Below are 26,105 nucleotides of genomic sequence, written 5' to 3' on the forward strand. Positions count from 1 at the left end.
CCTTTAGAAAACTAGAAGTGATAAACACAATGTTTCACTGTGGGAAATATCTTCAATTAAAAATAGCACTGTCTGGTTTACACACATTGTTCCTCCACCGTGTTAATTGTTGTTGACTCTTAACAATAACTAACATCAATTGAGAAGGTACACTGAGTTATACTGCCTTCCTGCCAGTGAGAACACAATGTTCTGGATTCACTAGTAAAACCTGAACTTGGACTTGGTGAAATTGTGTTTGATAATAAAGGCATTATATAAATGTGACTGCAAATGTATATGTGTGTGTGCTATAGAAAACATTCGCTACCAGCCCATTCTCGGACCCCATCATGGTGCAGGTGCACATGTCCCGACATGCAGAAGATCCGGAAATGCTTTGGGTGATGGGGCCGGTGCTGGCTGTCGTCCTCATCATCATCATTGTCATCGCCATCCTGCTTTTCAAGAGGTGAGACACATGGATCACCTATATTGCTTGTTTTTCCTTTCTCAAAATCTCACCTTGTCCTCGTCTCTTTCTCTTTATACTCTCATTCTCATCTCGTTCTGCTTTTCCTTCTCTCTTTCTCTCTCTCTCTCTCTCTTCCCTTACCTTCCTCAGTCTTTGCTGTACAGTAATAAAAAGCTGGTGTTGTGTTGGCCAGTAGCCCAAGACAGGTGTGTTAAGTGTTGTAATTTGAGTCAGCTCCATACCATTCCCACTGTAAAGTATAAATAGCCTGTGTCGTTTCCAAAAGCGCTGACTTACGCTTACACTGCAGAAGAGCTGAGTCACACACCCAGCAACAGACAGGTCCATTAAAGCAGGGTTAAAAATATTGCAGCCATGGGGAGATGGGAGAGTAATGGCACGCATAATTAAACCCATTTCTTCCAGCTCAGCGAGTTCGGAACGATACACACTCCAACAATGAAGGGTGAACAAGAAGAACCTACTGCAGTAGGCATAAGCGAGTTAGACTCATAGGAGGAGCTTAGCATACTAATGCAAACAAACATAACATATGAATGCCAGTCAGAATGAACAGCATTCTATGTTTTTACAATACATACTGTATATTAACCATATTACTTAATATTACTCAATATTACTTAATATGTTTGTAGCAATATACATAATATTATAACGTGCATTCAAAAAGTCCCACCGCGTTGGCCACCTAGAGTAGGCCGTGGGAAAATATTCGTTTAATGAAACTCTTTTTTTTATTCTCACGCATGCTTTAAAACTGTGCTCCACAAAAAAAAACACGTTCCTCTGTGGTTAACGTTTTCACACAAAAATACATGGGAAACCAGTATACCCAAAGGAAACACACCAAGCACTATTATATATATAATATTTAATATTATATATACAGTATATAGCAGTATTCATATTGGCAGAATGATGGTTTGCATGTTTATGGTGAGTTTTCCCAGGTTCTCTGGTTTCCTCCCACAAACTTGGATTTCCTAAAGCCATGTAGTGTGTGCTTGTGCTCTGTAATGGATTGACCGGTTGCACAAGGTTGTACCCCACCTTATGCCCTAGAATAGTCTGCAAGTCTCCCATGACCCTGTATAAGATAAGCAATGTAGAGAATAAGTAAGAGAGTAAATGCCTTGTTTAAAGCACATAAGGTATTTGTATTAGACCTTTTAACCTTCTGTTTTGAGCAAACTGTGTATCACTGAAATTTTATAGTTTTAATCACTCATCATATACCAAAGTCATTAAACTAACGTCTGTGTCTATATGTCTATCTATCTTTGAAGACATTCAATGCACTATTGTGTCTTTATGATTTAGGACCTTTTTTTCCCCCTGGTCACCTTCTGAATCACACAATACATTTTATTTTGAGCACAATATACTCTATATTAGTCACAATACCATTTATATTTATCACAATGCACTGCACTGGTCCCAGAAGAAGTTAAGATTGTTTGCCTGTGGGCACGTCTGTATATCTGTCTGTTCTGACATTCTGATGTATCTGTTTTCCTTCTGCTCTTTCCTACTTGCCACAGCAAACAGGAGAGGTACGTCTCCCACCTGTCTGTCTCTCGCTTTCCCTCTTTCATACACACACACACCACTACATAGTGTCTTACTCATCTCTCCACTCTCTCATTTCTCCCTTCTCCCAGACTTTCAATTTAACTCTTACCCACTCTCTCACTCTTTTCACTCACCCACTTGCTCACTTGCCCAATTTCACAGGCATACTCCACTCCTCCTTGTCTTATCCACTCTGTCATTCATCCATTGTCTCATTTTTCAATACGTGCATTGTCTTAGTCCTTTCCTCTCTCACTCCTCCATTCTCACACTTATCCAATCTCTCACACTCTCCTTTCCCGATTGTTTTATTTATCCACTGTCTTATCCACTCTCCCACTCCTCCACTCTCCCACTCCTCCACTCTCTCAGTGTCAAAAATCAATATATACTATAGATATCTATATACAGTATTTCTGATCATATAAGCTGCATATGTTTTTGTTTTTGTGTATGGTATACTACTATGTGTATGGGTGTAGATAAACTTGTCTAATTTTTTTCTTAGCTCTATGTATTTGTTTTTGTAATGGCATAAAATGTGCGCAAGTGTTGTGTTGTGCCCTAATTAGTCCCTTTGCTGTGGTGTGTGCTTGCGCATGTGTGTAGGAAGCGAGCATCTCCCTCAGTGAAGGATGAACACACAGCCGGAGTGAAGGACCATCTGCTGGCCCACTCTTCTGATCCCGTTGAGATGAGGAGACTAAACTACCAAACACAGGGTACTACAACATGCATACACGCACACACATGTGCGCGCGCACACACTCACACACTTATATACTGTACACACCTGTTGATGTAGATAAACAGACAGAAAGGGATGTGCTTATTTACACTTATATACACACATCCAAATAAAGTGTCCCATTACACTGCTGCAGAAAAATGTGGGTTTATATATAAATAGTATCTATATAGACTGCAAAAAAAGAAAATGCATTATTACTTGAGGAACATCTGGGGTCACGTTTCTAGTCTAGAAAGAGAAGGAACTAAGCAAGTTCCCTCCCCTATTAACCTTCTTGCCTGGAATGATGTCATTCTAGGCAGAAATTCTGACGGTATATTCAAGCACATTCATGGACAAAAGTGGAAAAAGAAAAAGTCTGGTTTTTTTTTTCTTTTATGTTTATTTGTGTACACACACAGCAGGACCCATGTAAATGTCCAAAAATGAATAAAAAGCGACTTTTCCATAATAGGTCCCCTTTAATATGCAAGATATGCTCTGTATATCTAGGTTACTATTTAAATGTAAGCAATAAGGTTTTATCAACCATATTAACTGCTTTATATAAAAGGTCAGATTTTCCTTGTGCCTATTGAAGCAGATGTTAGATACTGTATGTGGTTTTGCACAAACTTGTCCATGCCAGCTTCAGTGCACAGGGTCAATAAAGCAAAAAGAGAGATTTTTTACTGCATACTAAGTTTTGCAAATAATTTTTAGGATTGTACTTTTTACTTCTGTTGTTCTCAGTAATAACGTTCATAATAAAAATAGTCAGAATAAATGAGAATATAAAAATAGAAGCATTTTCATCTATGGTCACATGGACAGAAATCTAGAATCTATGGACAGAAAGTTTTCAGACCCTTTCAAGTTTTTTCACATTTGGTTTTTTTCACATTCATTAAAAAATTGATTTGATTCCATTTTCCCCCCTCATCTCTATAACCACAATACTTCACAATGACAAAGTAAACCCGAGAATTGGGGAATTTTGTTAACCTATACAATTTATAAATACATAAATAAATACAAAAAAATTAAACTGGAATAGCTCATTAACATGGGTATTCACTACCTTTGTTATGACACTTTAAACAATTGGGTCCTGGTGCATCCCACGGCTGGCACCTGGATTCTTAAGATGCTTCTATAAATTACAGTAGGAGTTTCCTGAGCTGCCAGCCTTTTGGACATAAAGCAGGAAGTCTGATCATGACCCTGGTGTACTGAGAAAACGTTCTACATTGATGCTAGTGTTTTAGTGACTCTCATACTGTAACTGAGTTCTGTTATTCTGCACAACAGAATTCGTGGTGTGACTGGAACACCATTCGTATATTAGGTCTGATCGTCATACCTAATATGTGAATTTCATCTTTGGTTTGACCAGCGAAAGCCGAGCATCTCATCTTTCTTATCTTTCTCCTGTTTTCTTACCTTTTCCCTATTTTCAAATCTCAGCAGTGTGTGGGGTTCTTTATGTCTGTTACATTTCCTTCCCCCGTCTTTTCTCCACAGGTTCAAGTGACCCAAGTTGTCCAGACACTCCAAGTTAGTGTCCATCCGTTCTTCCTGTTTCACATGCACATTTGTCTCAAGCTGTGTTTCAGGACCATTTTTGACATCCTCTCATTCACTTCCTGCTTCACTGTATTGAGTTACCTTGGGTGTAGCAGAAGATACTACTGGAATCTGATGTAATGATAATAATAATAATAATAATAATAATAATAGTTTAATTTTAACACGATATAAAGGATATCTTCTCCTTGCATTCAGAAATCACTTTTATGGCAAAATTATAAATGATGTTGTGATAGCTAACAGTTTTCGCCCCGTGCTTGATGGGTTTCCTCCGGATACTTCGATTTCCTCCTACAGTCCAAAGACATCCAGATTAGGCTAACTGGCGGTCCCAAATTGCCTGTAGTGTGTAAATGCGTGTTTGAATGCTGACTGAAGGTCCTACCACAATCGTTAAATAGGAATAAATAAAATGGTAATTGGCCCCCACCATTGGCTTCCACTGTCCCTAGTTGGGCTACAGAGGTTACTAGATGGAGCTAACAGTTAGCTAAGCCAAATTTTTAGTGCCTTTTAATAATTATTTTTACAAAACTACACTTTTAGGCTTTTTCATTAAAGTTTTTCTAATCTATAAAAAGACTATTCAGCTCCATTCAGCATTCAGAAAAGTCCAGCTGAAAATGATAAACTCACTAAAACACCAATAATTAGCCAAGATGTGAAGTGTACATAACAGAAACAAGAGATATGAATGCAATGTGAATGCACCTTGTGTAAATTGGAGTAATATAATATTTTAATGTAAAAAAAAAATGGATAAAACATTAGCTACAGTAGGATTCAAGAGAAATACTTTGTAGAAAAATATGCTGAAACTACTTTGTGCATTCTTTTCAGAAACTATTTAGTAAATATTTACATGATATTGTGTAGTGCTTAGAGAAAACCACTACACTTTAATATCGTAATTTACTTCGCTATTTAATTAGCAAACCACTCTTAAACACTATAACTGATTAGCAAGCTAGTAAGTGCTAGCTAAATTACACAGACTATTCCTTTTTGAAGGAACCAGATGATGTGGACAAAGAAATTACTACAATAATAGCAGTTTTCATGGGACCTTACTTTGCTAAACACTGGTGAGCACTACAACTGGTTAGCTTGCTGGTTAATGTTGTGATAAATAAAACCTAAAACTGAGCAGAACCAGAAAATGGACCAGGAAGTCACTAGACCTTGTGGCCAAGTTTTGGTGTTGGCTACAAGACTGAAAGTCTGCTCAGTCTACCTCTTGTGGTGTTTTGAAGCACTTGTCAGACATGGGTGATGCACACTCCCAAGTGTGTAGGGGAAGTGGCTGAGGTTATGTTGAAAACAGTGCTATAACACAGTTACACTTCACTGTCCTGATTATTTGGCCATTCTCTTTCCCTGACTGATCATCCGGGCTTTGCGTGTTACGCCCCCTACTGGCTATAGCTATTTTCATCTTGCATATCATTTGCACAGTTTACAGCATTTGGTTGGATGGGAAACAGGTGGATATAAGCCGTATGTTAAAAACAATCCATAAATTGATTGCTGTGGAAGAAATAATTTGCATTCCAACCAATCAGTGAGCATGCATGCTATCTATCTATCTATCTATCTATCTATCTATCTATCTATCTATCTATCTATCTATCAGTCCTCATGCTTTCTCACAAAGACATCATGCTTTCGTTGCCTTCATCTCTTTGATGAAGTATGCTTCAGGTTCCAGACTGTGCGTGTGTGTGGGGGTGGGGTGGGGGGGGGGCTCTGTTTGTGTGTGTGTGTGTGTGTGTGAGTGCGTGTGTGTGTGCGTGTGTGTTTGTGTGTGTGTGTGTGCAGCACACAGCTTTGCTAACCACCATGCAACATTGCAGGAGATTGTGGATTGCTGATTTGACAAACTCCCATAATGCTATGTTTTGTCGTGCCCTGTAGGGATGAGAGAGCACCCGCCCATCTCCGTCTGTGACCTGGCCGAACATATTGAGCGGCTCAAAGCCAATGACAACCTCCGCTTCTCTCAGGAATATGAGGTATGGGCTTAAATACAATACAATATTAAATAGATAAGACACCCTATAAACACTTTATTATTGTATAAAGTTTGATCCTAAGCAGATGACGATTCCCCTGTAATCATTAATTAAATATTCCCTACATTTATGGTTTGTGAAAGCCACTGAGGGCCAAAGCCACGTTGATGTATTTCAGATGATCACTTAAAGTAGTGTTTGTGCGAAGTCATTTAAAAGGGTGCTAGAAGAAGCGTTTATTTACATTGAAGGTTCTTTGCAGTCTTGACAGTGCTGAAACCTCCCAGTTCAAGTCATTGACATGGTGGCTTAAAGTAATGTGAGATTTTAAATGGAAAAAAGTTAGGTTTTTAACATTTTCAATAGTAATACACTGGTAACAAACTTATAACAAGAGTCACAAAGTTGACCCCTAGTGAGACCAATAATAGCAAGGCAAAGGTGACAGAAAGAACTCAGACTCGAAAGGTTCTTCTCAGGTCAAAAGCTTTCACAGAATTCTATGCCAGCCGTACAAGAATGATAGCACATCCATCTTCCACTGCAAAGAAGAAAAAAATCTCTCTCTCCCTCTCTCTCTGGTTACAGTGTATTCCAAGCTGGATGGAACATCATTCTATTGCGTCACACACACACACACACACACACACACACACACACACACACACACACACAAATATACTCTTCAAATTCACAGCATATAGATTTGTACAATTTAAATTGCTGCAGTCAAAAAGAATTTTAATTCACGCAGTAATTATTCCTAGTATAAGTAATAAGAAATTAAGTGTGAAAGCTTAAACACCCGCTCCTAGGCTCCTGCTGTTTCTCTCCCTCCTTTTATCCTTTTTTGTATTATGTTTTTGTAATTGATTTTAGATTGAGAACGCCCCAAGACGGAGATCTGTAAATGAAAACGTTTAATATAAACTGACAGAATCGTCTTATATGACTGGCTGTCTCCGATGCTGCCACTGCTGCCTCTCCTAAAGAAGTCTAATATATTTGTCTACAAATTGAGGAATATACATTTGTCACCATATCCTTAACTTATCGTAAACAACAATCTGCTTCTTATGTGACTGTTTTAGAGTTCTAAAATGAGGCTGAAATTCAGTAAGTTCATATTATAGCCTAACCCCTTAAAATGAGTTTAAAAAAAGAGTAAGTGGTAGACCATAATTTGCCACAAATTTCTGTTGTAGATTGGTATTTTTACCTTGTAAGATTATATTTATATTTACTTTAGAATATGTGATGCATTTTGAATAGTCCTTTGTCCAAAACCCTTTGTAACTTAAGCAGGTAATGAGCAACTTTAAGGCAGGCACTGAATTAGAGCAGCGGGAGCCCTCCCAGTCCTACTGCCCTGCTAACTCACTATACAGGGAATATATAAATGTTATAGCTCAAATGAACAATGAAATTTATTAATGGTTTAAACTAATAGTGTACATTTATTTTGGAGGCTAAAGTAGATTTATGCTTGCTATATGCCCCTTATAATTGGCTCAGCATTCTTCTAAAATGGTATGAAAAATGAATATAAAGTGTTTGTGTGCTCGTCCTCCAGTGTACACTGGCTCCAGAAAGTTTGCTTTTACAAAATCCCAGAGTGTGCATTTATGCAACACGAGAGTTATTTTAGGTACTGCAATATTAAAGGACAAGAATGTTTTCAGAAGATAACTGTGCACCAAGACACAATTTCTTCTCATCATGGTGTGGAAGCTTTTTGATATATAAAAGCTTGAAATTAAGGTTCAGAGAGACTCCATCTGTAGCACAGCAGGGTGATGGCATACTCCAACCCACCCCAGTGCAACAAAATCAAAATTATGACTGTGAAGAAAAAAATGCATTTAAAAATATAAATGTAATACAAGTAATACAGTATATGAAACCATTAACACATTTGAGCTTAGATGCCTGATGAGACAATTTGAATGAATAATCCACTGCAGCACAGTTTTGATACAAATATGAATATGTTGATAACTAGACTAAGGTTAGATAAAAAAAAACAAGGTCTTCCTGCCCCCAGTTAGAGTAAAACTGAGAGCTGGTAGGAATTAGGACCCTTACAATAAACTTAGCCATATTTAAAAGTGTAGTAGAAAATAAGTCATATTTAAAGGCAAAATTGTTGTCCAAGCTAAAAGTAAACTTAATACATGTGTAAAAGATATGTAATTAAAGTGAGCAAATAAATAGACGCATGTTACTTTGATTGGCTATTACTAGCTGGACTGGCATGTATCATTCTTATGAAGTAAAGGTACATTTACTGTAGAAGCCAAGCTTTGCAAAATCAGGAGGCAGTCCAAAACGAGTATATTATCACTTAATGAATGAATAATTTTTCATATTTCAAATGCATAATACTTGTATACAAGTCAGAGAGCTTTAAAGCAAAAGATTACTAAAAAAAGTTAGTCCCTATTATTATACTAAGGGATGAAATAGAGCAATAAACTCAGCTGGAGAAAAATTATAATGGAAAAAAGATTGCTGAAATATCGTCTGCTTCGTAGTTCATACTGTTGGTTCATCACCTAAAAAGAGTTTGAATTATGGTACTAGCCTAACAAAAGGAAAGGAGAGTATGTCTGCTAACTGCTTTTTAAGTGTACTGTGGTGGCAGTCACCTGTGTTTGTATGTGTTACTGGCCATTATCACTCTTGTAAGATTACTACGCTTGTATATGGCTGGAAAGAAAGCAGAGCTCTGGGCTCACTTTTATTACCGATCTGCTTTTCAGTGCACTTTCAAAACCTTGATTTAACAAAATAATATTCATGGAAATGCATCTGAAAATAGGCCATCGTTCACTTACAGCTTTTTTCATGTTAAGATCACTTTCTGTGCATGGGTGTGTGCCCAAATATGTGTCTGTGTGTGTGTTTTAAGCTCTGCCAGCTTTGCCATCCTCTCTGTCTCACAGGAGTTACTAAATCCATAAAGAAATACACATAAGTACGCTAGCGATAAGACAAAGGTAAGAAGCACCACTCGTTATCTGGTTCAAGCCACCTACTCTTCGACTGCAGGTGAAATTCAAACACTCTCCCGCTGCCAAAAGCACATCAAAATGTTCTGTGTGCTCTTGTCCATGGCTGGTGAGGACAGTAATATAAAACCTCATTTAAATGGTAAAAGCTGGTTTGGCTGCTGGGGAAAAGAGGCATTCACATTGGTGTGTTGCCTCCTGGTCAGAGGTGGAAGGTAAGTAAGTAAAGTTAATTTGTTAGTGTACTTAAGTAAATATTTCACATAGTGGTATTTTACTAAAGTAGTTTTATTCGAAAATTTTTTTTTTTTTTTTTTTTACTTTAACTTCACTACATTGTACAGAAAATATCTGTAATTTTACTTCACTGCATTTCTGAGTAGCATTGCATTACATAACCACAGTGGTGACAGTGATGTGCAATTTAGTTTTTTTTGTGACATTACAGTTAATAACATTACAGCTGTTTCAAAGGGTATTTCTACTTCTTTAAGTACAGGATTTGTGTACTTTGCCCACCACTTCACCTGGTGGACCCAAACTTTTAAAAGTACACTTGTTAGTAGAGTTTTAGCAGTGTTAAAGAGACTTGGAAACACTTCCTCACAGCTGTATTTATTTTTGACAGTTCTACTTATGAAGAAAGCTAAGAAAGGACATGGAGGGATACATCAGCACTTTTTACAGGATCCTTTGTGGAGCGAGTGAGGAAATAATCAGTTTAGACAACACAGAAAATAGCCATTATTATTATTAGAAAAAATATAAACTTAGGCTGATGCAGGCTCATTTCAGTTTTGAAATGTTATCACACGCACACACACACACACACACACACACACTCCACTCACCAATCATAAAAGCAACAGAATAACAAACAGATAAACGTGTATATGTGTGGGTAAAATAAAGGGCTAGAACAAATGGCAAAGTGGAAAACTGAAGTGTGGGAGAATAGAGAAGGATGGAAGTACAATGAATGTTCAAGAGTTTGGTTAATGACAAAATCAGGGAGTGAAAATAATAGGTAATGGTACAAGATGAAGTGATGTAATCTGAAAAAAATGAATATTCTGAAAGTAGTGGAAGGAATAGAAGAATTTAGTAATACCAAGGAAGGATTATGGAGAGATTAAGGGAATAGAGGGATGGAGGAAAGTAGAGGTTTCAGTGCTGGACTAATGGTGAGATGAGGAATAGTAGATGAGATTAAAGAATGCAGAAATGGGACACTGAGAGAGATGAAGTGATTAGGAAAGTAAGAAATAAAGTGAACTAAGGGCAAGAAAGAATAGGGAATGGGAATGAACCATTTAATTGGTATTAATTGATGCAGAATGAAATGAAGAAATAATACAGAGTAGGCAGATAAAGACATCCTTCATTGGATGAATGAATATGAAGAGATTAAGGAATAACAACATGAAGAATGGAAAGATGGAATGTTGGCCAATGGGGTAGATTAATGGATAGAAAGATCAAAAGGTCAGGGATGGGTTAAAGGATGAAAAGAGGTAGGAATGTGAAAGTGAAGGGATTAAAAGATGTAAAAGTATACGAGATTAAAGGAGAGGGAATCCAAAAGACTAGAGGGAAAACAGCAAGGGCAACGGGGGTTAACAATAGATTGATAAAAGGATAAGGGAATCGAAGCATGCAGAGTCTCAATGACAGGGAATGATTGGCCGATCGGTAGAATTAGATATCCAAGAGAAGGGGTAAAAATAAAAAAACAAACCAGGGTTGGGGATCCATGAAAAAGGGAAATTGGGAAAATAGATGAAGTCAATGGAGAGAATGGAGAAATAAAAGAATAGGGGATGGAGGAGAAATAGAGATGCAGAAAGACAAATCCATTAGCAATAATGGGTGTGATTTGTCAATGTGAGATGCAGGAAGCTGTATCTAACGGGCTGTTAAATAAGATATGCAGCTCCTCCTCTCTTTAACACTGGCGTTATTTTTCAGACACGATATAGACTCAGTGCGGAGAAAGTGAGCGCTAAAATGTGGAGGTGGCCCAGATGAGATGAGTGTAAAGGAAAACCTGTAATGTTTAAAGAGATGTTGCTGATGGGATGATGGGGTTTTTATGGTACTGGATGAGATTGTGTAAGCATTAAAAGTAGATGGTGTATCAGCGGGTGTATCGGTAAAGTCATTAGCCAAAGTCAGAAACACAATGGACTAGAAAATGGAGGTAATGCATCAACTGAAGTCCAAAGACCCCTTATATCCACCAACAAAGCATGTGGTGTTAGTGGTTTTCATTTTTTTTTTTTTTTTCGTAATTGAAGTGCTGTTTTGCGGGATCCAATCAACATCCCATTACTGAAGCTGTGGTGTAATCATTTCCCTAATTAGTTTTTCAGAACGAATACAAACAAAAGTAATCCGGATTTATCCGTCTTTAATATTGTTTTTTTATTTTATGTATGTGTGTGCAATGTATAATCAGTCATGCTTCCTGTAACAATCTTAAGCTTGGATTTTAATTGAACTTTATGGTCTTTCTACATATTCTATACAGGTCTATAGGTACACCACAAAAATTTTAAACTTACTTTATAAACTATACTTATATTGCAAAATCTATTGATAAACGTATTCTTCAAATAATGTTGAATTAATTCGAAAAAGTGGAATTATCATAGTAATGAAATACTGTAAAGAAAACTGATAGCTGAAGTGCTTTTCAATCAATAAAGCATGGTAAATTAACACTTGTCAGAGCCTGCACTTCTGAAGAATGCATATGTATAACGATTAAGGGCAATTGTTTGTCAGAAATTCTTGGTCTCCTAAAAGGGAGGCTAAGATGAAGAACCTATAAGCCTCTCTGATTATAAATCAATCTTGTACAACTTCATGCATAAAATCAGAAAGACGGCGAAAGGCTCTAAATTTTTATCCACAGCATTACTCTCCCTAATTTATTCATGTCCAATTCCCACCCGTCGTGTTAGGGCACTCCCACATCAGGAACAGCTACCAACCATGGAGAGCGTAGGCTAACACATGCCCGTACTGACGCACGTGAAGCCGCCGACCGCATCTTTTCGAACTGTTGCTCACGCTCCATTAGGAAGCAGAATAACACACACTGAGGGCAGCGCTATCCGATCCCTTCTGCTTGCATGAGCTCACAGACGTCCATGATTAGCTGGTGTCGCCATGATTGATGTGAGAGACTTGCTTTACTTTTACACACTGCTGCAGCGTGTCTCTAAAGCACATCAACCAACTCAGGTTTCCAGCCTCAGGGCAACAAGCATGTCTGTCTTTATGATATGTGCAAGTTCACAGCTAGATCTTGCCACGTCCTTTCCTTCCACTTTAAATAACTCACTGGCTCATTTTCTTAGTATTTCTTCACATTTCTTGCCATTTAGAATTTACACTACACATTTATTTGGTTCTTATTGTTTAGGTACGAGCTAGTCACTCTAATACAAATAAGAAATAATCTCGAGTATTTCAGGTTATGAATTACCATAGATGCTTTATATCACTGTGTGTGTCAGCTATTTTTGTTTTTTGCAGATCGTAGCAGGAGCATCTGCCAAATGACAAATCTGTTACTGAGAAAGCATGAGCAAGTTTTTTCAAGGCTAATTTAGGCTCATAGCGAAACTCAGTAACCTCCACACGCATGTAGGCTGGGCAATATTCTGGATAATTGCTCGCACCCTCTTTTTCTCAGAACATCTTTTATTCCTTGCAGCAACTGATTACTGGGGAAAGATCCTATATTCCAGGCCTTCCCTAACAGCACACATACAGTACGATTGCCCATTGTAGACCCGATATATAAAATTACATTGGAAAGATGTCAGAATTAAATAAAAAAAACCACCAGACGATGTTTGAAGGATAAATTAAAGCTAATACTATCCAATGTAAAAAAAAAAAAATACTCACACTTTTTTCCCCACAATCCACTCCATAACGTCGATGGGTGTCGCTTCCCTCCCGACGCTTATAATAGGAATCAGGTCAAGGGCCTTGCCTTGCGGCAACCCCCTGGCAGTGGCATGGCTCAAACCCCTGACTTTCAGATCAGCAACCCAGAGCGTCAACCACTTAAGCCACCACTGCCTGCTCATCCCAAAAAGAGCTCTAGCACGAGAAGGAACATAGAAAGCAGTAGGAGTAAACAGAAGAACAGTTAACTTCACAGTCTGGCCGAGACAGCACACAGTCTGGATTCTCTTCCTGACAGCCTGCAAAAGGGAGAAAAAAGCAATGAGCACATTAACACTCCGAAGTCACTTCTCGACTATCACATTCATCATTTTTACTGTTTCCTTTATTCAGATTAGGGACTTTAGTGTATGGATGTCTGGACCTTAGCTAGATCTTATCCTATCTTATCTTATTTTATGCCCATATAAGTACCACAAGGGCTAAAGGGACTGACCAGCGTAAAGGATGATCTGCGAGAACATTATGGAGTGGCTGATGAAAGGGAAAAATAAATTAGCAAGCTATTTTGGGATGTCAGTTTCGTTTTTCACGTTGGATAGTATTAGGTTGATTTATTGTCCACACATCGTCTGGAGGGCATTTTGGATTAAATGCGGACATCTCGGCAACATATTGCCAATTAGCAAATGCTCCCAGTGTTACATCTTGTGGAAGTAACATTATATATATATATATATATATATATATATATATCGGTTCGACGTTGGCCGGATGTGTGTGTGCTGCCGATGCTTGTCAGACATTATAAATAGTAGTCCAGCGTGCCTGTCTGAGGCCGACGTCAGCGAGATGTATGTGTGACGTCAGGGGCGTGTGTTGCATGCATTAACATTTGTATGTCATGTTTATTGTAAGTAAAAGTCACACCAAATTATTTCCCTGGGGCAAAACCAGTTTAGTCAATCGATGAACGCGTATAAAGTGTCAGTGAAGTGCAGCTGTAAACAGCAATGTCAGTGTTGAGATAAAGTATGAGTGCAATGTGTACAGAACTGTAATAAGGTAGACTTCCATGTGTATTCATGACTGTCTTGTATAAATTTCTGTACTTTGAGGGAGATTATAGGTCAGCGATTTCCCACAGGCCTGTGTGTGTATTCAGGCATGGGAAGTCTAATAGCCTAAGGACAGAAACTGTTCTGAGTTCGCAAGTCCAGAGCTGGATGCAACAGTAATGCTTTGGAGACTGCAGTAGATGAAATATAATGCGGCCTCGGTGTGTGTGGGGTCCAAGCACAGCCAGTACGGTGCTAATGAGCTCCTCAGATGCAAAAGTTTAAAAAATTCAAATAAAGAACCCCGCTGACTCGCTGGTGCAGAACTTCACTATCTCTTCTCTTGTCACCTCATTACTGTACCTCCGACACTCCTCAAAAAGTGTTTTTCTCCCTGTGTTGCGTAAGAAATAAAACACAAAGGCGCATCCTCAGAAAGGAGGGAACAACAGGATGGTGTGATGCAGCCTGAAGCAAAGCGAAGTTTCTGTCACTACCCATAAACAGATTATTTTCCTTTGTTTTATTTCACTGATACCACAACGGTTTGCTAATGTGTATAATTATGATTACAAAGAAGAGGTTAGTTCATGTTGTCATGTTTGTTATAGCTGCTATAAAGAATCTCACAGCAAAAACCACGTAGCTTGCCCTGTTATTAAGAAACTGCTAAGCCGTCTGTCCTGAAGACTCCAGAATCAGAAAACTTACAGCTTTAGCTCTGACTGTTCTAAAGAGCTGACGCTGCAGACTCCCTCCAAAAATGCTAAATATAATTCTCCCTACAGAAAATATACCACGTCAAAGATGACACATTTTTAAACATTTGTGTGCCACATTCACTATACACGTCTCAAGAATCCGTTGTTACTAGGCAGTGCCAGTGTCATGGATGTGACTTTGGGATCACATTACAAGGACAAGCTTAGCAAAAAAAGTTACACAAATTGAACTAATTTGTGTAACTTTTAACATAATCTCTTTACCTTAAAACCAAACAAATCCTTAAAAACCTGAAATGATCTAGCATTTTGTCAGGCTATTGTAAGTCTCTTTAACTCCAGTCTCTTGTGAATGGGTTCCTTTAGAATAATGCAGCATACACACAGTTTAAAACCTTTATTAGTCGGAGCTTCCACACTTAAGGGAACATACGGCTTACTTCTTTTCACACAACCCTACTGCGCATGCTTAACCCTGCACATTTCAACTACGTATACATCAGAACATCAATTCCTTTTACATAGAAAGAAAATGAACATTAAATCTCACACTATGGATGTAACATTAAATGGAGAACTTAAATTTTAGGGACAACAGCGGAAAGCTTTACCTTTAAAGATTTTGGAATTTTTAGGTTAACCTGCATTTACGGCTGTTACATTTTCTTAATGTTCTTATGGATGTGACGTGTCTGAATCAGTCCTGTACAACCTATTAAAGGAACAGGCGTAAATATAGACTTTTAAGATGAATCATTTGAAAACATATTATTGAAAAAAAACTATTAAATTTTTATTGCTGACATATTTGCTGATTTGGCTTTTTCGTTCTCTCCTTTTTGTAGTTCTTTTAATTTTTGTCCTTTTTATGTTTACTTTTTTATTTCCTTATTGGTACGGGTGAACTTTGCATGGTTGACCTTCTACTTTAGTATATTTACAGTACATGTTGTAAATATTTAGTACATTTAGCTGAGTTCAGTTAGATTTGTCTAGAAGATGGCCTTAGACCGTTTTTACCGCAGAGTCTCCATCGGTGAAAGTGGACTCTATATTGACTTAAACACTATTTATATTATATTGAACTTTTAACTGTATTACACACAGATATAACAGGGACTGATTTATGGTCATATCACCCAAATGAGGATGGGTTCCCTGTTGGGTCTGGTTTTCTCTCCAGGTTTCTTTCTATTGTCGTCTAAGAGAGTTTTTCCTTCTCGCCGTCACCCCGGCTTGCTCATCAGGCACAAACTGATCATTAGAATTTCTACTTTTTTCATTTGCATTCTTCTAATTTATATCCATTATTTTATTTCCATAGAGCTGCTTTACAATGATGCACATTATTAAAAGTGCTAAAAGTAAATGTAACATTTATGTATAGTTTGTATAAAGTGTTTGCTATACATCCTGTTTCGTGATTGATTGAATTGTTTAAAATTGAATTGGTCTAAATTAGGTTCAAGGATGAGGTTCTGCCTGAAAATGAAGCAACCTTTAGTTTTAATGAATCTGAAACATATTACACCTAGGTATGTTTATCATACTATTATTATTATCATGGAGTATTATTATTATTATCGTGATTACTCCATTTACTGTATTATCAGCACTTAACTTATTTCTTCACTCATATTGTGTTATCTTTATCTGGTCCTGCTTCCTTTTTACTTCTTTTTAACTATTATAGATGAATTCTTATTATACTTTTATAACGTCTTTGTACATTAACATTATTATGGTCTTGTTTTTTTTCTGTTACTGGTATTCCTACAAAGAATTATGAGCTGCATTTTATAATAAAAGAGGCTGTACTGATGATGATGATGAAGAAGATGATGAAGATAATTTATTATTATTATTATTATTATTATTATAATCCTATTATCTTGTGATGCCACATAAATCTTTTGCTAACATTTCACATTTGCTAACTCTTTCAAAGGAAGGTTTTTAAATGCCAAGTGTAGTCTTTCAATAAAGCTATAACTAAAGGTCTGACTTGATCATATTTCATTCCTCTGTTCCCAGTCAATTGATCCCGGGCAGCAGTTCACCTGGGAACACTCCAACCTCGAAGTGAACAAGCCAAAAAACCGATACGCTAATGTCATCGCCTACGATCATTCCAGAGTAGTCTTGTCACCCATCGATGGTTTGTAACTTAAGGGAATTTTTTATCTCCTGTGTGTGTGTGTGTGTGTGTGAGTGTGTGTGTGTGTGTGAGAGTGTGTGTGAGTGAATGAGCGAGTGAGTAATGAACAAGGAATTGAGTGATAGAGAGATGTGATGTGATCTGTAACAGAATGTGTTAGGTATATAAACTCTAATCGAATGATTTAGCGAGTGAAATAGTGAATCAGTCAGTGAGTGAGGTGTGTATTTGAATGCTTTAAATGATTGACTAAGTGAGTAAAAAAATCATCACCGTTTGTATCTCAATGAGAAACAAGTCTGCAACTTAAAAACTGAAACCTAGGATATAATGTGAAGTAGATAACCAGCTGTTACTTAGCTTATTAGAGAGTGTTTCTACGTTGCATATTTGTGCATGTTATAGTTTATTGTTTAGAAATGTTCATAGTTGATGTCCTTGGGCATTAAAGCATTTTGAATAATGTATTATACCAAATGAATTATTCAATAAGGAGGAAATAAATCAGTTGGTTTTATAAGAAATATAATCCATGATGAAATAGCCTGACAGTGCCGTTACCAAGTTGATTATGCCGCTAAATTCTTCTTATACTATATGACAGCTAATTTTATTCAAGAACAGCACATCATACTTTTGTGCCCAGTGTTCCTGGGCTAGGATCCAGACCTACCGCAGCCCGGACAGAGCAGTTACTGAAAAAATGACTTAATGAATAAACATTATTACTTGTTTATAGAATATACGCCAAATCTGAACATTATATAACAGAGGTACAGTACAGTGTAATAGTTTTGAGTCAAGTATCAATGAGATACTCTCTTGTGCAAACGTCTTAAGCCACCTTTCAATTTTTTTCATATTAAATTAAATTATGTAGAAATAGAAACAAATGTTTTACTGTGACAGGCTGTGACGTGCCTAAAGATACAATTCAAAAATAAATGTATTGTTAATGTAATTGTCAGCAGCAGCCTCATTTCCCCTCTCATCTGTTCCAACCACACAGCATTCGGCATCACCGGTGTACAGTACTAATCCCCAGCCGTTCATCATCTGCATCTGTATCTCACTGCTTCATGCCTTAAGTTAGATGATTTTATGGCTAAATAATTCATAGGTCACTGAATGTGTGTGTGTGTGTGTTATACCAGCTATACCAGGGAGCGACTACATAAATGCAAACTACATCGATGGATACAGGAAGCAGAATGCCTACATTGCTACACAGGGCCCACTGCCAGAGACTGTCAGTGATTTCTGGAGGATGCTCTGGGAGCAGAGGAGCAGCACTATCATCATGATGACACGACTGGAAGAAAAGTCAAGAGTGGGTTAAAACACATGGACTTGCATACACACTCACACACACATGCATGCCCACCCACCTGCAAAGATAAAGCGTTATTTCTGTCCTCTACCTGCAGCTGATTTTGTCTATGTGTGTGTATGTGCGTGTGCATTGTTCCGCCACAGGTGAAGTGTGATCAGTACTGGCCAAGCCGGGGGACAGAGACATATGGCATGATTCAGGTCACGCTGCTGGACACGGTAGAGCTTGCCACATACAGCGTCAGAACCTTCACTATGTACAAGGTAAACGCTACACTCCTGAACAACTTAGTGAGTGAAATTGTAAATCAGTTGCGGTCATCAAGACTCAATACAAAGTGTGTGTTTGTGTATGTGAAAAAAACAAACAGAGTGGCTCCAGTGAAAAGAGAGAGGTGAGGCAGTTCCAGTTCATGGTCTGGCCGGATCATGGCGTGCCTGAGTATCCCACTCCCATCCTGGCCTTCATGCGCAGAGTCAAAGCTTGTAACCCACCAGACGCTGGACCCGTGGTGGTGCACTGCAGGTATACACACACACACACACACACGCACACAAACAGACCTCAGTGATCAGAGATAACTATAGTTGTCAAAGCTTCGAAAGCGTGTTGATTTTTTTATAGAAAATTAACAGAAACTTTCTGAATTCTGATATAGTTTAGAAACGTATTTAAGATTCTGCACTGTTTCTAGGTCGCGCTTTAAAATAGTGATATTAAGCATGTTAACTGCTTTATATAGAACCTCAGATTCTCCTCATGCCTAGTCTCTTCTATTAAAACAAGTGTTCTCTGATGGACTGATGGTTTTAGACAAACCTCCATGCCAGCTCATGCAGACATTTCAGCATTTAAGAAAAAAACAGGAAAGGCCAACATTGATTTTCTTTAGCTTTGGACTGGATGGGCTAGCCTTTGGTCTTACAGTACACGAGCACGGTGAGACTTGGGTGTCACCAGTTTACTGGTATATAATTAATAATCAGTGGAAATCTTATTGCTTATCAGTGTTTATTCTTAGTATGATCTTTAAATAATATACTGTGGGTATAATTCTTTTGCTAAAATTTATCCCGGTTTGAAAACATTGAAAAAGTTCACAGTTATGTCAGATGCTAATAAAGAGAAAGATGGAGGAGAAATTGTAATGTACAGTACAGAGTCTGGGTCTCAGGAGGTTAAATTAGAAAAGATTACAAAATGGAAGGATTTTTACTAATGCTTTCAGATTTTGAAACCCACTCTCATGGTTTAATTAATCTTTGCACGGATAGAAACGGCATACTACTTTTCTGCAACACTTTTTTTTCAAGGAGTTATAAGTTGCAGTCTCCAGCAATAGCACCTAATTGTTATTTATAAAAGGCTAAAAAACAACTTTGATCTGTGATTCGAACACTATGTGTTGTGTCTGGGGGACCAGCTGTGGTTCCAACATCAGCCTGAAGTGATCAGGAGTCTGACTTATTTAACACAAGAATGTGAGACTGTTTGATTGTTTGGTTGTGTTGTAAGTTCAGCTGTTTTCTGTAATAATTGACTTAACTGGGAAGCCGGAACTCAGATATCATATTCGACCCATGTGCATTCAAGTCACAAAAGTGGGGAAAAACATTACACAAGAGTGTTTATTTACAGGTCCAGGTGGACTCATACTGTATGAAGTGTTACATTTACATTAACATTAGTAGTAATAGAAAGTAGCTAGAATGTTAAAGTGAACTTGTGTCTCTTTGCTAGCGCGGGCGTGGGGCGGACGGGCTGCTACATCGTGATCGATGCCATGCTGGAGCGCATGAAGCACGAGCAAGCCGTGGACGTGTACGGTCATGTGACCCTGATGCGCTCTCAGAGGAACTACATGGTGCAAACAGAGGATCAGTACGTCTTCATCCATGATGCGCTGCTAGAAGCAGCCGTCTGCGCGCACACCGAGGTCCCCGCTCGCAGCCTTTACTCTCACCTCCAGAAACTAACAAACACACTTCCAGGGGATACCGTCACTGCCATGGAACTGGAGTTCAAGGTCAGTCTAGGAGGCATATAAACACACACACACACAAAAACTACAAAATTGAGAAGATTTGAGAAGATTGAGGACTCACTGGGACTCACTGTTAACAGTACACACATATTAAATATTAAAATATTTTAAATAAATCAAAAAAAGTAAGGAACGATGAGCCGCGTAAAGCCAAAGACAAATCAATGTACTTGTTTCCCAATACAGTGATAACATTTTTTATGATAGTGGTAAATATAAAATCATAACAATGCCATGATTAGAGGGAAAAAAACTTTGAATCATTCAACTGTGAAATATTTAACAGGCACATTAACCATTTTAAGAGGAGAATTTGTCAGAACATAATTTCTAGCAGACACACACTAATAAAATAGCAAACGAAATACAGACACGCCTACGCAAACCTCGCTCACACGTCCAATCAGACATCTAATCTCACAGGCTGTAAAAATGCTAGGCGTCGACCCGGCCCGTTCCCAGTCTGCAATCCTTCAGCGCGGGGTGTCTCCGAGCAGAACTGAACCGTTGTCGCAGTGTGATAGCTGCCTCCCTGTGATGGAGTGGATGTGAATGTGGATGTTGTAAAGATGTTTTATGACCCACTCTGTTTGCTCCCGTCATAGAAACTGGCCAACTCCAAAGCACACACCTCCCGCTTCATCAGCGCCAACCTGCCGTGCAACAAATTCAAAAACCGTCTCGTCAACATCATGCCTTACGAGTCGAGCCGAGTGTGTCTGCAGCCCATCAGAGGAGTGGAGGGATCTGACTACATCAATGCCAGCTTCATCGACGGATATAGGTGTGCAATTCCAAATATAATAAGTATTTGCTATTGCTTAACTGCTATCAATTCTCCCTGAGAATGGATCCTAACATTTTGGTGATTAACACAAATAAACAAAAGCAATCGTTATTATAGCTAGCTATTAGGTTAGCCCCATATATAGACTAGAAAAGCCATGAGGTCACCCTGAGTTAGATACCTTTGAGCATGAATGTGACTGTATAATAGTTACGCTCTTCTGTAACTGCATGTACCATTTGGTTAGTACAAAGCAAATTCCTGCAGAGTGCTGAATCAACACCCACCAGTATTTATATGTGGTAGCAAGGTGGCATAATGGTTAGTACTGTGGCCTCACAGCTCCAGGGTCAGGTTTCGATTCCCACCTTCAGGTCTGTGTGCGTGGAGTTCGCATGTTCTACCCGTGCTTAGTGGGTTTTCTCCAGGTACTCTAATTTCCTCCCACAGGCCAAAGACATGCAGTTTGGGCTAATTGGTGTTTACAGATTGCCCATAGTGTGTAAATGAGTGTGGTGTGCGTGCTTTTGCCCTGCAGTGGACAGTATCCCACCTACTGCCTTGACTCTTCCCGCGACCCTGTACAGAATAAGCAGTACAGAGAATAAGTGAAAGTGTGTGTGTTTATGGGAGTCAACTTAAACTCAGATTTTTTTTAAGTCTTAAAGCAACACTGGGGTAATTAAAACGTGCACTTCATACACATTTCCAGGTTGAAGGTACAAGAGGGTACACACAAACCTGGAAATGTGTATGACGTGCACATTTTAATTGTTACTCCCATGAATATTGTACTCCAGAGAGGACCGCCCCAGTGACAAGGAAAGAGAGAGAACCTTGTTGATATTGGTTATTTAAAGAGCAGGGAAATGTAGCCCTGAATAGCTGTAACTCGGAAAGTATATAGACACCTGTCCATCATGTCCATATCTCTTGCAGGGTGTCCTTCCATTCGTGCTATGAGAGTCTCTACTCTTTAGGGAAGGCTTTTCACTCGATTGTGAAGCTTGGTTCTGGGCATTTGTGCTCGTTCAGGCACAAGAGCATTAGTTATGTAAGGAGGCCTGGGGTGCTGTCAGGTGTTCAGTTCCAAAGAGGGGTAGATTCAGGGCTTTGTGCAACTCAAATTCTTCCAAACCAAAGCCTGTCTTTATGGACCACACTTAGTTCCAGTGAATGGAAATAAAAAATAGGTTGAAAACTGTGTGCCTTTGACTTCGTGACAACAGTTTAAAGAAGGCCTACATACAGTATGGGTATGGTAGTTAGGTGTCCACATACTTTTAGCCATATAGTTTATCTCAGGGATTTTATATGGGCCTGAGCTTAATAAAGGGAAATAAAAAGAGACCTGTGTGACCTACGTACGTTTCATTCAGCTCATTGGGCGAGGGATACTCCCCCACCTTGAAGATATACCTATCGTTTCTGTGGCAGGGTCTGGTTGCACTTAACCTGCTCAAGGGTCCGCAGCCTGGCGGCAACAGCGCTCAAACGGCGGACCTCCTGATCAGCAATCCAATACTCTAACCACCAAGCTACCCCTACCCCAGAACTTGATAAAACTTGGTAAAAGGTGTAAAAGTATGAAATAGATTTAGTTGGTTTGGACCATTCTTACATTATCAAAGCTCTGAAAACCTTAAATGTTACAATTAGGTTTTTTTTTTCCATAAAGTCCTTCACTTTCCCAAAGTCTTACCATTCCCCCAGTGAAGACCTTTGATTTGTAACCAGTAACTGCTGTAATCAGAAACACTGTGAGTTTATTCAACTGTGACCATTATTTAACAGCATATTACTTCAACACATTTAGCACTGTCTGGCTTTACTCTTCAACTGAGCACTATTGCATGATTTACAAGGCCAGTATCTATTGTCAATCTGAACAGGATGAGTTCCATTTTAAATCTGGTTCCTCTCAAGGTTTCTTTTTCAAATGACCTTCAGGATTTTTTTTTTTCTTTGCCAGTTATTACTGGCTCGCTCATTCTACTGTAGATCCAAATTTCATTACTCCTAAATGCAGGTCTAGATCCAGATTTTAGTGTTTGCTGCTAAGCTGAAATAGGTTCCAACTGGAAAATGTGCTTCCTGCTGATGGTCTACATGGTCCTCCATGTGATGCAGGTGCCAACAGACTTCCACAAGAGTCACAAAGGTGTGTTTAAACAGGACTGGAACAAAGAGAACTATTTAAAATCGTGTTACAGACAGCTGAGGTCTCAGAGGAGAGAATGTGATGGAGCCACTGATAGAGACAGAGAGGCAAGAACAGATGGAGAAAGACAGAAATGGATGATTTGATGTCACAGGTGAGAAATGGCATGCATCACAGAGTGAAAAAGAGAGAGTGACATCTAGAGAAATCGATGAGGTTTATAAGAAGGAATCTGGGCAGTGAGGAAGTCTCTCTCTTTTTTCTCTTTCTCGCTCAGTCTTTTTCTTTGCTGTATCTCACTCCATCTTTCCCACTACATCTCTTACACACAGTCTCTCTAGGTCCCCTGTCTCTCTGTGCTTATTCCTTTCTGTCTACTACTTTCCTTACTCTCTCTCTAGCCCTGACTACACTACACCATCTTTCTCTCTCTCTCTCTATCCCAAACCCATCATATATCTCTTTCTTTTCCCTGTGGGAGGAGACAGCTTGGTGTTTCTCTCTTTGCTGTGTGTCTCAGGATAAATAGACTTGGCAGGAAGTCTGCTGTCATTTCTAACCAAAGAACAGACAACACACAGAAACCATTAAGCCCCAATGCCACAAATGGAATGAAACTGATATCATCTTGTTACATGCAATCGTTTTGACAAAAAAATACTATAGTCAACTAGTTGTAAAGTGTTTCATTCTGAAAAATTACTTGCTGAGTGATCAGGACATAGATTCCGTCATACTGCGATGAAGTTCCCAATGCATTAAAAAAAAAATGTTAAAGAACGCAGCTAGAACAGTGTCAAAATGGAAAAGCGTAAGTTTATTAAGTTTATACTACTTCCTAGCCTAACGCATAATCATGCACATAATGCGCATAATCATGAAAAGACATACATTTAAAAAAGTGTATTATTCTAAAATGTTAAATTGTTAAGATATTGCTAAATGAATTTGACATGGTAACAGACACTACAGATTTTTTTTTTTAACCCTTAATTTTGCACAGAATGCTTTAATATGTTTTTAATCTGAATACTTTGCATTTTAAGTAATTTTTTTTGAAGCGAGACAGTATAATATGGCCGTTTTAGGGGCACATATAAAATCATCTCTCCAAAATGGCCATAGTTAGCAACTTAAAATTTTTAGGGACGAAGATTGTTCACTTCACATTGGTATGTTGCACAAACTTCTGGAGTAGCGTTTTTCAAACACACATTTTCTGTATTTCATGTATAACCTTCAAAACAAATCAGCACCAAAACAGTTTTTTGTGACTGAATGATAATTGATTAAAAAAAATATCAGTAACCAATTAGCAGTCGACCCTCTTCCATTTTTGTCTAATATTTTTTTAATAGAAATGATTCTGTACATGTTATTCACACTGCACTTAAACTGCATGTATGTATTTAATATAATTCTGATAATTTGCTGGAGCATTTTAAAACTAGCTCAATCTGGCAACCCTGTCATTAATTGGCGGTTCAGGGCTTGTTTTTTGGGGGAATTAAATTGATGATGCGCTATCCCAAGATAGAATGTGGCTGACCAGCTGTGCAGTGTAACCCATTGGCACAACTTCTGAGCTGCAGGCTGGGAACCACCACTGAAGTATGTGAACCACCTATAGTGTGTCTGGTATGGTAATGAGCGTTCACTGGGCCAATAGCTTTAACCCTGATCCAATGAGACCCATCATAACTGGCATATTGTTATGTTAAAAAAGAAATGCATTGGTAGAACTGCTGAATAGCCTCCTGTGTGTGCGTGCATGCGTGTGTGTGTGTGTGTGTGTGTTTGTGTGTGCTTTAACCCTGCCTCTTATAGATGACCTCAACTATAATGAAACATGTCACTGGTTTACTTTTGTCCTAGGAAGCAACAGTTCTGATTGTGCTTGCTTTTTGCTGTAATGTCATATCGCCCTCTGCTGTTTATATACAGAAACTGCAACACTGTACACTGGTACAAAAACACAGCACTACAGTACGAAGCTCAATGGCAAACAATGGCTATGAGTGCTTTCAAATTCTTTTCTAACTGGAGAGACAACACTCTTGTCCTCTCTCTTCTCTTTTCCTTTTTACTCCCTTGTCTCCATCTCTCACTTTTTTATTCTTTCTGTCTTTTCTCCACCTTTCTTTTCACTCCTTCATTACTATTACTCCGTCTTTTGCTACATGTCCTCTTCCTCATTAAGTGTAACTCTTTGTGTTCTGTGTGTGTAGGCAGCAGAAGGCCTACATAGCGACACAGGGACCTCTGGCCGAGACCACAGAGGACTTCTGGAGAATGCTTTGGGAGCATAACTCCACCATTGTAGTCATGCTGACCAAACTTAGAGAGATGGGAAGGGTGAGTCTCACATGGCAGGGACGTTCTGCAACGAAGTGACTTTAATTTGTATACAATGAATTTAGACATTGTCATTAGGGGTCCACATGGAAGGCAATGAGTTGCATCCTATTTTGTTTCAGTGAAGTGCCAGAATGGGGGGGGGGCGGGCTATGGGCTGTCAGATCATGGGT

The 26,105-nt window shown here is 38.6% G+C and overlaps 1 protein-coding gene across 4 annotated transcripts in view; it reads left to right on the forward strand.

The window, feature by feature from the left end:
* ptprfa (protein tyrosine phosphatase receptor type Fa) overlaps positions 1 to 26,105 on the forward strand; it is a 244,962-nt gene that overhangs the window by 213,089 nt on the left and 5,768 nt on the right. For 3 of the 4 annotated variants that reach the window (XM_053499332.1, XM_053499333.1, XM_053499334.1), the window contains exons 20-30: positions 297 to 451; positions 2,657 to 2,769; positions 4,302 to 4,334; positions 6,282 to 6,379; positions 17,129 to 17,252; positions 18,407 to 18,582; positions 18,729 to 18,848; positions 18,956 to 19,110; positions 20,326 to 20,611; positions 21,235 to 21,413; positions 25,806 to 25,932. In XM_053499332.1, the coding sequence (XP_053355307.1) occupies positions 297 to 451; positions 2,657 to 2,769; positions 4,302 to 4,334; positions 6,282 to 6,379; positions 17,129 to 17,252; positions 18,407 to 18,582; positions 18,729 to 18,848; positions 18,956 to 19,110; positions 20,326 to 20,611; positions 21,235 to 21,413; positions 25,806 to 25,932 (1,566 nt within the window). The remainder of the gene's footprint in view (positions 1 to 296; positions 452 to 2,656; positions 2,770 to 4,301; positions 4,335 to 6,281; positions 6,380 to 17,128; positions 17,253 to 18,406; positions 18,583 to 18,728; positions 18,849 to 18,955; positions 19,111 to 20,325; positions 20,612 to 21,234; positions 21,414 to 25,805; positions 25,933 to 26,105) is intronic. The other variant, XM_053499336.1, reaches the window with a different exon arrangement.

Source organism: Clarias gariepinus, chromosome 6, assembly GCF_024256425.1.
Source record: "Clarias gariepinus isolate MV-2021 ecotype Netherlands chromosome 6, CGAR_prim_01v2, whole genome shotgun sequence".
Taxonomy (NCBI): domain Eukaryota; kingdom Metazoa; phylum Chordata; class Actinopteri; order Siluriformes; family Clariidae; genus Clarias; species Clarias gariepinus.